This window comes from Melospiza georgiana, chromosome 7 (genome assembly GCF_028018845.1).
Source record: "Melospiza georgiana isolate bMelGeo1 chromosome 7, bMelGeo1.pri, whole genome shotgun sequence".
Lineage (NCBI taxonomy): Eukaryota > Metazoa > Chordata > Aves > Passeriformes > Passerellidae > Melospiza > Melospiza georgiana.
The window spans coordinates 22558530-22574658 of NC_080436.1; the positions used below are offsets into that span (position 1 = coordinate 22558530).

The 16129-nt window shown below is 37.7% G+C and overlaps 2 protein-coding genes across 9 annotated transcripts in view; both read left to right on the forward strand.

Annotated features, from left to right (window-relative positions):
• The window catches only part of LOC131085396 (sodium channel protein type 1 subunit alpha), an 87870-nt gene extending 78657 nt beyond the window's left edge, over positions 1 to 9213 (forward strand). For all 6 annotated transcript variants that reach the window (XM_058027468.1, XM_058027471.1, XM_058027470.1 and 3 more), the window contains 5 exons: positions 2712 to 2765; positions 3082 to 3219; positions 4848 to 4952; positions 5315 to 5585; positions 5950 to 9213. In XM_058027468.1, coding sequence (XP_057883451.1) covers positions 2712 to 2765; positions 3082 to 3219; positions 4848 to 4952; positions 5315 to 5585; positions 5950 to 7118 — 1737 coding nt within the window. In that variant the 3' untranslated portion in view covers positions 7119 to 9213. The remainder of the gene's footprint in view (positions 1 to 2711; positions 2766 to 3081; positions 3220 to 4847; positions 4953 to 5314; positions 5586 to 5949) is intronic.
• A 1921-nt stretch (positions 9214 to 11134) lies between these two features.
• TTC21B (tetratricopeptide repeat domain 21B) overlaps positions 11135 to 16129 on the forward strand; it is a 33790-nt gene continuing 28795 nt past the window's right edge. Inside the window, exons 1-4 of one of the 3 annotated variants that reach the window (XM_058027971.1) lie at positions 11135 to 11215; positions 11397 to 11526; positions 12524 to 12634; positions 13883 to 14049. In XM_058027971.1, coding sequence (XP_057883954.1) covers positions 11135 to 11215; positions 11397 to 11526; positions 12524 to 12634; positions 13883 to 14049 — 489 coding nt within the window. Of the gene's footprint in view, positions 11216 to 11396; positions 11527 to 12523; positions 12635 to 13845; positions 14050 to 16129 lie in introns of those variants that run through there. The other 2 variants (XM_058027972.1, XM_058027973.1) reach the window with 2 other exon arrangements.

The following is a 16129-nucleotide window of genomic DNA, read 5'->3' on the forward strand; positions in this document are numbered from 1 at the left end:
CTTCGTGGTGATTTTTTCTGGTAAAGAAATTGAGTGGTAAAACTCCAGCATGACTTACAACTTCATAAGAAATTATTTATCAGAGGGAAAAAAATCTATAACGTTTTACTAGTAGTAAAGGAGATGGAGGATTTTTGTTTTGTTGTTTTTTATAACTACATTTGAATCTGCATTTGAATGTGTGTCATTGAAATCTCCTTGGCAGAAAAAAAAAGCCTTTGGAACAGATGCTGACTTCAGTTATACTGCTGTAATCTTTGAAATCAATTAATTACTCCTGATTTAGTGTCACTGAGAATATACAATATATTTTATATGGGAATATGCAAAATGGAAACTAATAATTTGATCTCTTGGTCATTTTCTGTGTCATTTTCTTTCAGGATACAAAAATACACAAATGATACTTTATTTCTCTTAAAGAGAAGACATTGCAGATAAATATAAGCAGGTCTATGCATCTACAGTAGAAAAATGCTTTCACTGATATCTTGACTCTCTTTCTTAATTTCTTCAAAATGTTTAATATCTTAGAGTTTTATGAACCTCATTTTGGAAATCATAAGATAGCAGTATCTTATATTTCTACTTTTCCACCCCACACTCTTTTCAAGTTTCCTTTTTAACAACAACAACAAAACCAATAATAATAATATAGCTCAGTTCAGCTGAGCTCTATTCTGCTTTATTTCCTATCACTTGTTTAAAGGTACTGTTTGTTTATAGTGCAGTACTTTAGTGGTGATGGTGAAGCTTAATGTTTTAAAATTAGTCTATCTTTTTTCATTGACTCTTTTTAGTCTAGGCTACAGTAATACATTTGCAAAAAAATCAAAAATTATTCTGTTTTGCCTGGAGAATGATATGCAAAGATCATCATGAGTCTGAATCTGAGGCAGCAGCAGCACACATTTTGCACAAGTGCCACTCCATCATTCGGATCATCTTTCTGAAGTAAAAGTCTGCCCATTATTTTCACATGGTCTTTCAGACTGAAGTACTCATTTCAAGTCATGATATTCCAAAAAATATAAATAGTTTACCAGGACAGAAGCAAAAGTAGCAATGTAAGACATGATGTAATCATCTTGCCCTATTTAGACCTTGTTAGATGGAATACTGAATCCTATTTTGGTTGCCATTGCAAAAGATTAACTAGTGCAACAGAGCTCAGAGCAAAATAAGGAGAGTGATCAGAGTTCTGGAAAACAGGAGTTGCATGGGAAGATTGAAGGAACAGTGATCACTACCTAAAAAAGAAGGACAGCCACAATCAATTTGCAAAAAGTAAGAAATGCTGCATGAAGGTGATTCCTGGAGTTCTCCAGATATGTAATGGCTATGACAAGTGAGTCTTAAATGGCAACAGAAGGATGTAAGCATTAGGAAATAATAAAAGGAAGTGCCAGAATACATGCTTTTTATAAGGTTGTGGTGTATTCACCATTAAAAGCCTTAGAGAACAAGTTAAGCATGTATTAGTAATTACATAAATAGACCTTATCTACCTCCTTATCTACCTATCCCTTGCAGTCCAGGTATTCCGCAAGGACTTTAAATCCTTCAACTGACTGCTACTTGTTTCAGATTTATTCTTGATTTATTGGTCCTTTGACACTACATTTTGATTTCACCATCATACTGTTAATTGCCTGATCTTTGTATTTTCCGTGATGACGCCAAGATGTGAAAGTTGCTGTACATTGGATTCTCATCTAAGTAGAATCATGCTCTTTTCAGTATTCCACTGTTCCAAAAGTGTAAAGGACCTTTCCTTTGAGAGAACAATTTCTTCTCATTTTAAGTTCACTTTAGGATGATGCCAAACTGCTCCATGTCCTGCATAAAAAAAAGGGTTTTTGAAACTTCCACTAGAAATGAAATCTGAAGATGATGGTGATACAGTAAAAAACATGGATGAGTGTTCCATTCCTGATTGTATCCTGCAATTGTATCCTTCTACTTGGAGATGTTGCCTTAAAGGGACATCTAAAAGGGAACTAATTGCCACAACAGAGTAAATTACTTTCTGTTTCAAACATTCTCATGAAGCAATCTACACCTCACGGTCAAATATAAAAATTTACAGAATTTGGGCAGAGGAAATACCTCCAAAATTTCAATAAATGCCATCATTTATGAGGCATATTAAATATTCAATGCACATGAAATACTTCCTATTACTTTATCTCAGAATGTATGAGACATCTAGGCTCTGTAAAGCACAAATATATTATATTTGAGAGCATAGAATTACTAAACTAGGTAAAATCTTTCAATGTATAGTCTGATTACAGAAAAATACCTTTTTTGAGATGATCAAATTTTTAGTTCCATTTTGTTGCCACCTTTCTGACTTGGGATGGAGGAACTACATATTAGTCTTAACTGGTGGCAACATAAGGCTCTACACCCAGCTGTACATAGCTCTTGCAGTTGACATCATTTGATGAACTAAAACACCTTCTATAATTTTTGTTAATTAGAAATTAGAAATAAATTAATCATGCTTACTGTTTAAAATGTTCATATCTAATACAAAGTAGTGGGAAACACAGCAGTATATCTGATGAGCAGCTGAATACAAAACCAAGAAGCAAAACACTTTGTAAATCTAATGCTACTAATTATTCCTGGTGCTGTACTGAGTTGCTGGAAATTATTAAATGAACTGTCTTTAGAATGCTTAAATAGGTGTGTACTGTTTACAGGCTACATTTAAAGGCTGGATGGATATTATGTATGCAGCTATTGACTCAAGAGATGTAAGTACTGCAAATATTTTAAATTATCTTTTTTTCCCTGAGGTCTATCTACAAGTCCTAAACAAGCAATTGTATCCATACAATAGAATGAAAAATGAGTATGAGATTCGTGGTAACAAAATGTGGGCAACTGAATGCAAACTACCAGGTGCCATCAGCAAGAGGTAGAATAGAAATAAAATATATTAATATAGGTGAATAGGAATATTGTCCAAATAAAAAATATTGGTGGCACTTTGTGCAAGGTTGCCACTTTTTTGGTTGAAATTTTCACATGAACTCTTAGGAATCATATTTCTCTTTTTTTTCCCTTTAGGTGTTAGATCAACCCAAGTATGAAGACAACTTGTATATGTACTTGTATTTTGTCATCTTTATAATTTTCGGGTCTTTTTTCACCCTGAATTTGTTCATTGGTGTCATTATTGACAACTTCAATCAGCAAAAAAAGAAGATAAGTATTGTGTTATTTCTCTTCTAAAGATATTCTAAAATAATGCAATTTTGCAGGTGCATAATATATGGAAAGTACCCACACAGCTTGTTCAAAATTGAAAAAGCTGCAGTATGTTATGACAAAATCATACCTGCAGTATTCGTTAAAGTCGTAAGATTTTTCATTTAGTGAATGGGACAGATTCTTCTTTTGCCAATTCCCAGTTTAGTCTTCCTCAAGTCATCTTCTTTTTCATGACTAAATTTCATGAAGTCTTCCTGCATGATCCAAGCCCTTAATTAGGTCCCTAGATTAAAGCACTCATAATTTCTTGGAGTTTTTTCCTTCTTGTTTTTAGTTATTCTCTGAGCACACACACACAAAAAAAGCTAGCTGAAAAATAATTGCATTATGCAATTAAAGATGATGTTTTAATGATCCCAAGTATTCAAGTTCTACTTTGTGGCACTGAAAAATCTGAAACTCTATAGAGCAGGAGTGGTTTGTAACTATTTCAGGACCTTTTTATTTTATCCTTTGACAGTGCAGATGTAGATAATCTCACTGGTACAGATTGTCTGAGTAGGAAATGCCTTTAAAATTATTTTCTGTAAATAGATAAAGCAATGAAAGCTCAAGGACCAAAGCAGCTATGAATTACAAGTTTATTTTTACTTAACTGGCCTGCATCACTTTCTTTGGGTTTATGTTAATAATGAGAAATACTAAACAAGGTTTCTGGATGCTGTACATGCAGAAATGTAGAGGTAAAAGGTCAGGGAGCCTGTCCAGCTTAAGGTCCATGCATTCCCACATCTTCAAGCTTCCCACACAGTCATCCACAAGGGGCTGTATCCAGTCCTATGTGTGCATTGGTATTCCTGGAATTAGGTGTCTGCAAGTATCTCTTATCTAGGAAAAATTTTCTTCAAGAGGTATGGGAAGTCTCATAGATTTTCATTCAAGCTGTCTCTAACACAAGGTTACTATGGATTTTGATTAGAAATATGAAAGACCCATAATTCCTTCTTTATCTTCACTGTCAGACTTCAAAGGCAGGTTCATGCTTTTGCTAAACAGAACAAAGAACTAATCAAAATAAAAGATTTAAGAGAGCATTTTGCTGTTAATAGTACCAATCTTCAATCTTCAGCAAAGTTTCTCCAAAGTCTGATAATCCATCTTCTCAAGAACCTTAAAGACTTCGGGGCCCCAATGCTAATGTGATTGCTAAACTAGAGATAGCTAAAGCTCATTTCTATACTGACAACCTGACTTTGTCTTTTTCCTTTGTTTCACTACAATCACAGTTCAGAAGTGACAGTATTGAGCAGCCCAGAATATCTGAACTTATCTCAAATACTCTTTACTGTATCTCTTACTATAAAAGAAAAGAGGTAATAGAAATGTTATCTTGGAGTTCCCGGAAAAAAACTGTAAAAAAATGTTGCTTGCATTTTTTTCTTGTTTTGAGCGATACAGTAATGGATGTCCAGATTTCTAGACTAAATGCTTAGATTGTAGACAGATGCATTTGATAGCTAAGAGATTTTTCCCGATTTAATCTCCTTGATTTTTGAATCACTCAGTTTTTTCAGCACTGCATATAAATGTGATTATAACCATTTCTGATTTTATGTTTTTACTTTGGAGGTCAAGACATATTTATGACAGAAGAGCAGAAGAAATACTACAATGCTATGAAAAAGCTGGGATCCAAAAAACCACAAAAACCTATACCAAGACCAGGGGTAAAATTATTTATACACATCAGATGAACAGCTATTTACAAGGAGTTTTATTGATACAGGGAGAGTAGAAATATGCCAATTGAAAGTTGCCAGTAACCAGGGCATTAGTCAGCAGAAATGGAAAACAAAAATAAAACAAAAAAATATTTTTCACTTACAACTATTTTATATATGAATATGCAACACAGCAGGCCAAACTAAGTTGTTGTATTTGAGTACTCAATTAGCAACTAGTGTACACTAGTTACAATTTTATTAAAGTCTTATAAGCCTTATCGCATGTGGTTTTCTACTTTCTTCTAACAGGAAAAATAAATAAATTACAGTTTGTATTGGATGTTTCTTTTTTCTTTCTTCCTCAGAATAAATTCCAAGGAATGGTCTTTGATTTTGTGACACAGCAAGTATTTGACATCAGCATCATGATTCTTATTTGTCTTAACATGGTTACCATGATGGTAGAAACTGATGACCAGAGCGAAGAAATGGAAAATATTTTATACTGGATAAACCTCGTGTTCATTGTCCTTTTCACTGGAGAATGTGTTCTGAAATTAATTTCACTTCGCCATTACTACTTCACTATAGGCTGGAACATTTTTGATTTTGTGGTTGTCATTCTCTCTATAGTAGGTAAGTCTTGTTAATTAAACTAAAAGGAAGGTAAAATGAACAGGAGGTGAACTTTTACTTGAACAGAGCTATGTGGTGAGCTTTTGCCATCGCAAGATTTACAGCCAAGTCATTCAACTTTACATTTTAATTTGTAATTTAGCTAAACCAACCATCAAAACTGTTATAATCATCCAACATTTATTGCACCTGCAAATATTAAGTATAACTGCTAAAACAGAAATTATGCCAGTATAATCTACAGAAAATTGTTAATTGCTACACAAAAATGCCAATTTTAAAACTGTGCTTCTAAATTTCTATTGTGATATGGAGATTAAGCCGTAATGTACTTTGGTTTTCTTTTCTTTTTTTTCTTTTTTAGGAATGTTTTTGGCTGAGATGATTGAGAAGTACTTTGTATCTCCCACACTATTCAGAGTCATCCGGCTTGCCAGGATCGGTCGAATCCTGCGCCTCATTAAAGGCGCTAAGGGAATCCGCACTCTGCTTTTTGCTTTGATGATGTCTCTCCCTGCCTTGTTCAACATTGGGCTGCTGCTCTTCCTGGTCATGTTCATCTATGCCATATTTGGCATGTCCAACTTTGCCTACGTCAAGAGAGAAGCTGGGATTGATGACATGTTCAACTTTGAAACGTTTGGCAACAGCATGATCTGCCTGTTCCAGATCACCACGTCCGCTGGCTGGGACGGTTTGCTCGCCCCAATTCTCAACAGTGGGGAGCCAGACTGTGACCCCAACAAGGCTCATCCAGGGAGCTCTGTGAAAGGTGACTGTGGCAACCCTTCTGTTGGGATTTTCTTCTTTGTCAGCTACATTATCATATCCTTTCTGGTAGTGGTGAACATGTACATTGCTGTGATTTTGGAGAACTTCGGTGTTGCTACTGAAGAAAGCGCTGAACCCTTGAGCGAGGATGACTTTGAGATGTTCTATGAAGTCTGGGAGAAGTTTGATCCTGATGCAACGCAATTCATGGAATTTGAGAAATTGTCTGATTTTGCAGCAGCACTTGAGCCTCCTCTTCATCTACCCAAACCCAACAAAGTCCAGCTGATTGCAATGGATCTACCCATGGTGAGCGGTGACAGAATTCACTGCCTTGACATCTTGTTTGCTTTCACAAAGCGTGTTTTGGGGGAAAGTGGGGAGATGGATGCCCTCAGAATACAGATGGAAGATCGGTTTATGGCATCCAATCCTTCTAAAGCTTCCTATGAACCAATTACAACCACACTGAAACGAAAACAGGAGGAGGTGTCTGCTGTCATCATTCAGCGTGCTTACAGACGTCACCTCTTAAAACGAACAGTAAAACAAGCTTCCTTTATCTACAACAAAAATAAAACTGAAGGTGGGGCTGGTCAGGGTATGAAAGATGAAATCCTTATTGACAAATTACATGAAAACTCATTTACAGAGAAAACAGACATAACCGCATCAACAGCAGTTTGTCCGCCTTCTTATGATCGTGTAGTAAGGCCAGTCAAAGAAAAGCATGAAAAGGAAGATAAAGATGGTCAGAAATAAGAGCAAATAGTGAGAAAAATCATATATGTGCAAAGTAGTTCATAGCCTGTAAAGGTCTTGTGTTTGTGTCAACAGGACTCCTGAAGGAGGTCTATGCCAAACTGACAATTTTTACAAATATACTGTACATTAAAGGTCAGTGCCTATTAAAAGACAGTGACCCCTTGTCAGTGACTGTGACTGTGATAAGAAGAAACAACCTTGACAGGAGGTTACTGTTCTCACTACCAGCTGACACTGCTGAAGAGGAGAGAAAAATGGCTACACAGACTGTAGGGACCAGTTAAAGGGGTGTGAAACCAAGTATTTGTGTGTTTAGCATAAAACAATATGGTAACTCTATCCACTGTTTGCATTTCAACTGCCACATACTTCATATTTTTACAAAATCTGTGTTGGTGGATTCATCTTGTTTTTATTCATATGTTGTTTATTATATGTGACTATTTTTGTAAATGGGGCTTCTGTTGGGGAAGGGAATTAAGTACACCTTTACAGGTACAAGGGCCAGGTGTTCTATTATACAACTAATATACACACAGAAATTATTTGCATGAAGGCATGCTGCACTTATAGATCATGCATGAAAATAACATTAAGTCACAAAGAACAACAGATTTTTTTAGCACAGTGTTTCTGGAAAGGAATAACAGACTTTGAGGTGCTTAATTAATGTATTCATGTTGTTTCATGTTCAAACAAGTCTTAGTATGCCTGTAAAGTCCTCTACAACTCACAAAAATAGTAAATATGGTTTACTTTTTGCACAGACCTTTAAGTTTCAGAACGTGCAAACTTCTTCCTAGGTCTGGAGTCACAGATTTTGTCTTTGTCAAATGTCTTTCTGCATACGAATACCAAATGAATCTGCCTCAGCCCACCAAATTGATCAAAAAGAGCCCTCTATAAAGTTGTTCTGCTTTATCCTGCAGTATTGTTTAGCCATCTTCAGCTCTCAGTAAGGTTGATGTTGTACACGTTAATGAAAAGCCCTCTGCTATGTAAATAATTTTTAACCTGTGGTGCATGTTTGAGCAAACAGATAATGACTTTAGCACATTTATTGCATCAAATATGTACCACAATAAGTGTAGTGTGCAAGCATTCAACAGGTAAAATAATGTATTATCTACCATTATAGATAGTTTGGATGCAATCAGTGCATGTTTATATTGCCTATGCTGCTATTCCTTTGACTGTCCAGGATTCTGAAACATGGGAAGCCATACATCAGAGCTAAATGAAATAAACTACTCAAAAAGACCTCATTCCTCCATACCATTGAGCAATATTTTGCAGCTGTTTAGGAGCTTATTTGTTTTACATTTCTGAATTTTCAGTGAAAGGCATATAGTGTATATCCAAACTGTACAGATGTTGAAAACTACTAAACCTGTTGAAAATAATGTTAGGATTTTATAAGCAAATATAAATACTGTAAAAATCATTTTATTTTATTTTTCAGCATTATGTACATAAAACAAGAACTGAATTTTATCTTCAGGTTAATGTCACAACATTTTTGTTACTTTCAATCCATAGCACTTTTTCACAGAAGAACTCCAGAGAACAAGACATAACTAAGTGAATGAATAATTGTAGGATCTTACTTTTTACAGTATTTGCCAACATATAAATAATTTCTGCGAAATAAGTTCATAATTTGCTTCTAAAAAGCTAAGTTGTTTTTTTATTTTTGCAGATGGGAAAATGGTCTAAACTTCAAATTGAATGTCTAAGCAGTGCCTGCATCATAAGTTTTTAGATACAACCTTTCTTTCAGAGAATCCTGAATCTTTTCTCATGTTTACTCATGGATTTTTTTTTTTCATTCATGCTGCACTAGAACAGTTCTAAATATTATCTAGGGTCCACAATATTTTTTCACAAAGAGAAAGTAGCAAAATTGTATAATCCAATCCATCAGGACATTTTATGTTTCTTACACAGGAAAATTAAATATAGATTACTTTTATTAAAATTATTGGCTAAATCTGTATTAGTGAACTGCATGCAGGAAAATGCTATTACCCTAACTGATGCTAAAGAACATTAATAATGCGTCAAAATAATAAAGATTACATTTTTTATTGTATGTTCCTTTTGTGTTTATTGTCTGATATTAACATAAAGAAGGGGATGCTTTTAAACTGCAGAATGAGAGGATACTGAAAACCTCTACAGCAGCTATACTGTTCTTCCATGTAAGAAAATCCCTGGGATTTGCTTGTTAGTCACTAATTAGGAATTTCTTACTTTGTTAGTCCCTAATTAGGAGTTTATCACTTGAAGTGTGTTAGACAGTGAGCACGATGCTCCTGCATGTATCGGTGGCTCTGCCCTGAGTGAGTCCATGCAGCAGCTCCATGCAGTGGGCGCACAGCCACCCATCCCAGAGCTGCCCTCAGTGTGTCCCAGGAGGCTCTGAGCACTCACACGAATGAGAACTGAGCGTTCAAGAGTTTACAAAGACAAAATGAGGACAGAAAATAGGACTAGATCCACGACATTCCCCAGCTTGGGTTGAGAGCCAGTTTATTCTTGCTGGGTGCTGTTCACAAACAGGCTACAGAGCATCTCACAGGTGAGTGCATTCCTGAAAAAGATGAAATGGTGAAATGGTGTTGGAATGAATACATCATTGGTCTTTTCCTCAGGAATTTTAAAAATCACTCTGGAAGCATCCCATTCCCAGAAGCAACCAGATACCAACAGGGGAAAACCAAATGTATCTGGAAAGTGGGCCTGTTCCTTATTCTTTATCAATTGCTTCAGTGAATTTCTCAAAATATTCATTTTACATGTTTACATAATTTTATATTGCATTTTCCTACAACTTACAATGAAAACAATCACAGATGAGTACTGAACTCCACATGAAACCAGTTGATGAGCAGCTGTAGTCTGTATGCTTGCTTAGTGGCTAATGCAGAAATAAAATTTCATAGCATTTTCCCTGAAATTCATCAAAAATTTTTCAAGAGAGGGAAATTTTTCTCTGTAAAATTGTTGTGAAATACATTATGAAAAAAGAGGTCTACAGCTTTGATTCAAAATACCTAAGTATCAAAATGAAAAGGTAAGTCTTTTCAGATTAATATGTGGACAGGATATGGCTTAAATGGTTTCCTTAAAAAGTATGTAAAAACTCCCAATCTGTTTCTCATTCCTCTAATAGATTTTAAACATTACAGAATCCTAAATGGTGCTTCAAAACAAAACAAGCAGAGCTTAAACACAGCAGGAAAAACAGAGGATTGTCTTGGCCAACAAGGAAAGCCAAGAATGCTCATTGCATAGTGCTTCTTTGGCACCTTCCTGATGGAATGAGAGTTTGTGATACCTTCCTGACAGGATGAGAACTTGTGACAAAGGAACTGCACGTGTGATGGACTTGCTAGGAAAGGCCACTCTGAGCACCCTCTGCCAGAAGAGCCAAGCCAAGCCTCTCCTACAAACTCCGCACAGGTTGTGTTCCGCTCCTTGTCCCTGGTGGCATCACTGCCGGCTTTCCTGGTGGACAGACTGTGCTCCCATTCCTTTGGAATGCTCTTTAGCATCCTCTCTTTCTGGCGTCTAGAAATTATGGCTGAGGGTGTCTCACTTCCAGAGGAAAACTCTAATTTTACTTGTCTTGCAAGTCTAATTCTCCAGGAGGAATGAAACGTAGAGTGGGTGTTTCTGATTTCACCTTATCGCTACTGTATTTCTAAGAGAAGTGCCACGTAACTTGAAGTGCTCAGTTACACTATGGAACGTATGGAATGTGAGCCGCTTACTCGTACGTTCAGCCACGAAAAGCAAGGACACAAACACGTCCCCAAAGCGCCCGGTCGCCATCCCGGCTGCGAGCGCCCCCGAGGCACGGCCGCCTGCGCGCCGCCAGGGGGCGCCCCGGCGCCGGCAGCCTCCCTCCCGCCCGCTGGCGCTGCTCGGGCTCGGCCCGCGGCTCCCGCCCGCCGCCTTCCAGGAGTTTCTCTTCCCGTGTCTCTCCCGCCTCCTTCCCACCCAAGCCAATGGCAGGGCGCCGCCCTCACCCTTCCGGAGCCCCCCCGCAGTGGCGTCGGGTAGTGACCATGGACGCCGAGGTGCAGCAGGTGGGCGCCACCGCCGTACCGGCCCGGCGGAGGGAGCGGCTGGGAAGGAGGGAGGGATGGGAGCGGCCGGGGGTGCCGGGCGGGACTGCGGGCGGCCGGGACGGGGCGGTGGGCGCGGCGTGCCCGGGGCCGTCCCGGGGCGAAGCGTTGGCACCGGTGACCCGCGGCCGCTTCCCCGCAGGCGCTGCTCAATTACTACTGCCAGGAGGGGCTGTTCCAGCACGCCCGGGCCGCGGCGGACGAGGCGCTGGCACGGCTGGGCGCGGAGCCCGTGCTCCTCTTCTACCGGGCCTACGGCGCGCTGAGGGCAGGTAACGGGGCGGGCCGCGCCTCCCGGAACGCTGGGCTTCCCAAAGCATCCCAAAGCTCAGCCCTTAGTCCGCTGGGCGGGGAAAAGCGCTGTTGGGTAGTCTGAATGTGTGCCGTGTTGAGTGAATTACCCGTCTGTTAGCATCTGTCACCGCTCCTCCGCAGTGTGAATGAAAGTGATCTAGATAGCATCGTATCAAAGTAAGAAATAACAAATATTTTTCTTTTTAATGGTTTCATGACCATGGGTTAGGTAAATGGGTTCCTTGGAGGGAATTTGAGCCCTGCCCAAAGTCACATTGCGTTTGTTTGGAAACTCACTAGTGTCTCCCAGCTAACAACTCTTCCCTTCAAAGCAGCTGTGTTAGTTTTGTTGATCCTCTGTCTCAGGGAAACTGACAGCTAATACCTAATGGGTGGGATCTCTGAGTAAATGATACTGTTCTGAGAAGTTTATTTAGCAGCATGTATATTCCAAGGATGTCAGAAATATTGACAAGTAATCGAACATGGGGAGGGCTGAGACGAGTCTAGGAAGGTGTGCTGGTTTTGAGTGAGTGTGTCTATTCCCAAACTCTTAGATGTTTTTATGTAAGAATCCTGTCGTTTTTCAAGATACTGGATATTTTGCTAGTGTTAAAACAGTCACACAAAAAAGGTAAAAATACTGGTTATATAAAGAAACAAGAGAAAAAAGACCTGCTCAATGCCCTGTCTAAAACAAGAAATAGGATTTTCATCTTTCTGACAGTTGGCAGAATTAGCTCAGAATTAGTTGGCATAATTCAAGTTCTTTGCATTGAGATGCTCTTTTCTTTCCTGTTGTTTGAAAGACTGTTTGAAAGACTTGCACAAACAAGTGAAATTGGGTGTATGCATAACGAACAAAAGCATGGAAGAAAAAAACAGAAGTGAAAATTTAAGTCAGATTGATGTTTGATGATTATATTCTTTGTCTTGAAAAGTGTGATAGCTTATTCTGTGCTTTTTTTAAACTAGGTGATGTCCAAGAAAGTATTCGACAGCTGGAGTCTATTAAAAACAAACCAGAGGTGTCACTTTGTACAATGATGGCTCTGATTTATGCCCATAAAAAGAGCCCTAATCCAGGTATGCCTATTAAGACATTCTGGCTCATGTTTTAGACAGCTCTGTGTGAAGGCCTGAGGGTTGCAGGCTAATTCTGCCTAAGTTAAAAAGGTTTACTCTGGCTTTGCATTTGACGTAGGATCTAGTACTGAATTGAGTGATGCTTACCAGGATTGTAGACAAAATACCAAACCACTAAACTCTGAAGCATAAGAGTGAATGTTAAAATAAAAGAGACCCACACACAAAATCTTACTTATCCACTGTGATGAAGAATCTTTGAAGGAAAAATAAATTGAATCAAGCTTCTTGTGATTGTTGTTCACTCATGTCTGATATTTGTAGTTTTCAGTCAACTTGAAAAGTCTTTAAAGCCATGCCATTTCTATCTTTTAAATTATTCTGACCATATAAATGGAGAAAATAATTTTGTGAGTTTTGGCATTCCTTTCTCCAGTCTAAAAGCTGTAACAATTTTGTTAGGAATTACATTCTCAAAATAAGAGCTGGTTTATCAGGTACATTGAGTGGTTGTTAAATTATTGCTGCAGTATCTTTCTCACTATGGAGGTTTATAGGTGCTGCTGAGAGCTTGTTAAATAATTTAATGTGAAACAGCTCTAACTAATGGCATTACTCTTATGCAAGTCCCTGAGGATTAATATTGCAGGACAGCAAAATTATCGTGGATCTCAAGACTCTGAGAGTGAGAGCCTTTCCCTCATTCATTAGGTGTGTCACCATTGTCACAGCAGCAGATCAGGTTGGCCGGGCAGCTTCTGCCTTTCCCAGAGCCTGGCTGGGTCTGATCCCCTGGGTGTCCTGTAGGTCTGGTCCCCTGGGTGTCCTGGTCCCCTGGGTGTCCTGTAGGTCTGATCCCCTGGGTGTCCTGTAGGTCTGGTCCCCTGGGTGTCCTGATGCCCTGGGTGTTGCTGTGCGATGGCACTCTGTAACCTGACCCATGACCTTCCCTGACACCAGGGTCAGTTTTATAGGCCTGTAGTTTCCCAGATCGTCCTTGCTGCCCTTCTAGATGGACCTCAGGTTGGCTAACCACCAGTCATCTGGGACTTGCCCACTGTGTTGTTGGGAACTCTTCTGCCTTTTCCATCTGCACCTGCTAAATATTACTGATTGGGTGGGGGTGTCTGCATGTTTATCAAGGTCCAGTACAGAAACAGCGTTGCTCTGGAAGCCCTTGGCTTACATGCTGTTCTTTTATGATATGTGAGAGGCTGTCAGCAAGAGCTGTGAACAAAACCCTTTCAGATCGAGAGGCTATTGTGGAGCTGGACGCGAGGCTGAAGGAGCAGCGCAAGGCCGCGGGACAGCAGGCTCTGTACCACGCTGGCCTGTTCCTGTGGCACCTCGGTCGTGAGGACAAGGCCCGGGAATACATTGATAGAATGATCAGAGTTTCTGGTGGTGGTAAAGAGGTAACTGGTTCTTGCCTTTCTGTAATGTAAATGTTTATTACGACAGTGCATTCTCTGAAGCTAGACTTGTGGCATTAATGCTGTTTGGAGGTTATCCTGAACTATTTTTTGTGTTCTAGTACTTTCCTTCTTAACTGTCATAAATTCATTTGATGCAGCTGAGTAAATTCCCATGATTGTTTTTGGTAACTAATATTAATTTTCAGTTAGTAAATAATAATGGCTTAATAAATGAAAATAAATGAGTAAATGGAAATAATATGCACTTAAGCCAGTATTGCTACTTGCTACCAAGCCACATAATTCCTAGTGAAAAAATAAGCATGATAGTCTCACTAGAGGGAGACATCTGGATCTGAAGGCTCAAAAATACCCAGAGGATTGGGGATATAAATTGTTAGCTGTTGTTAAAAGCAGAATTTGCCTAGGTTTTCACTGAAATAAGTGGTATATATGGCATTGTCTTTGGCACTTATATACAGACATTACAATTAATTAAAATCTTAAGTCTCTAAAGAGGTTTCTGGAAACCTACTATGTTATTTTTGTAAAGGAGGTATCAGCTTCAGTTCAAGGAGAGAAACATAAAATATTTGGCTTATTTTTTGTAGTTAAAGATCTTTGAGACAGAGTTGTCAACATTGAATACATTATTTTACAGTAATATCAAACAAAAATGTTTGATGGTTTGATGGATCAAACAAAAATTCTGTATGGTTCAGTACATTGTTCAATTTGTAATTTTTAGTTTTATGTTTGATCTATTACAAGAGTTAGAAATCTGCAACTATTCTTCTAAATATTAGCTTCTGAAAGTATGATTTAAATAAGAACTAATTTATTGGCTAATTTATACTAATGTAGAAATAACTTATGTTAATGAAGAAATAATTAAGGACATCATAAAGCAATAATAATAATAATAATAGTTCCTAAAAAGACTAAGATAGATCATTTTGGTAAAATAGCAGTATGTATGACTTTGCTTATTGAAACAATAGTACTTTGATTTTGTTTGCTTGTTTTTATTCTTACGAAATATTGTTTGGATATGTTATTTAGTGTGAAATATTTCCAGCTGAAGTATTTTAAAATATTCAAAGTAATTAATTTATTTTTTTACAGACACGTGCATAGAAAAAAGAGTACATTAGTATTTAAATATTTAGAATTTTTTTTTAGAAGTTCACTTATGATTAGCTCTTTTTCTAGTTTGGTAATACGAAATTATGTTTAAATGTTTACATCTGATTTTTTGGGAGGTGGTTCAGAGTCTTTAAACTTGGTGAAATATGATTTATTTAGTAGACTTGTTTTGATAAGATAGCTTATGTATTCCTTGTATGGAAGTACAACACCTGCCTTTCTTTAAAAACATGCTGGAGTATATAAAGTTCTGTCTCCATTGCATAACAAAATCATGACCCTGATTGTTAGCAATTACAAAATGTGGCTCTTCTATTAACCTTTGACTTTTAAATACACTTCAAAATAGATTTTATTTAGTTAAGTTACAATTAATGTTTGGAACACGTAAGAGAAATAAATTTCATTTATTATAAGTAGTAAGTTCTGCAGCAAAAAGACACATTTTGCCTTTTAATTGTTTAGATGTTCTTTCTAATAATACTTTAGAAGATTTGAAAAATGTCAAGAGTTTTGCCTTGCACAAAAAGATTTTCTTTTAAATCAGAAAGTAGAAGAAAAACCTCAAGTTTCTCCCTTTTTGCAGCACTGTTATGTTTCTTAGTGTTTCACATAAACAAAATCTTAAGAAAACATTATGCTGAAGTGTTTGCAGAAAATATTCTGTCTAATGTGATCTAACGTGAATGTTTGTGAGGTTTTGTTCTGGCTGCTGAGCGTGTTAGACTTGTTAGGTGCCATTGGTGTTTTTTTCTGTCAGTGAATATACTATTTGGTTAATTTAACTCTGGAATAAATTATCCAAGTGTTAGGTTATGCTAAAGACTGGTTATGCCTCTGAAGCAGTTAAAATAGATACTGTAATTCCTCTATTTAGGTTATTTCTGCTTATTGTATCTAGTGTAATTTTCTATTACCTAGTTAGCAAAGAATT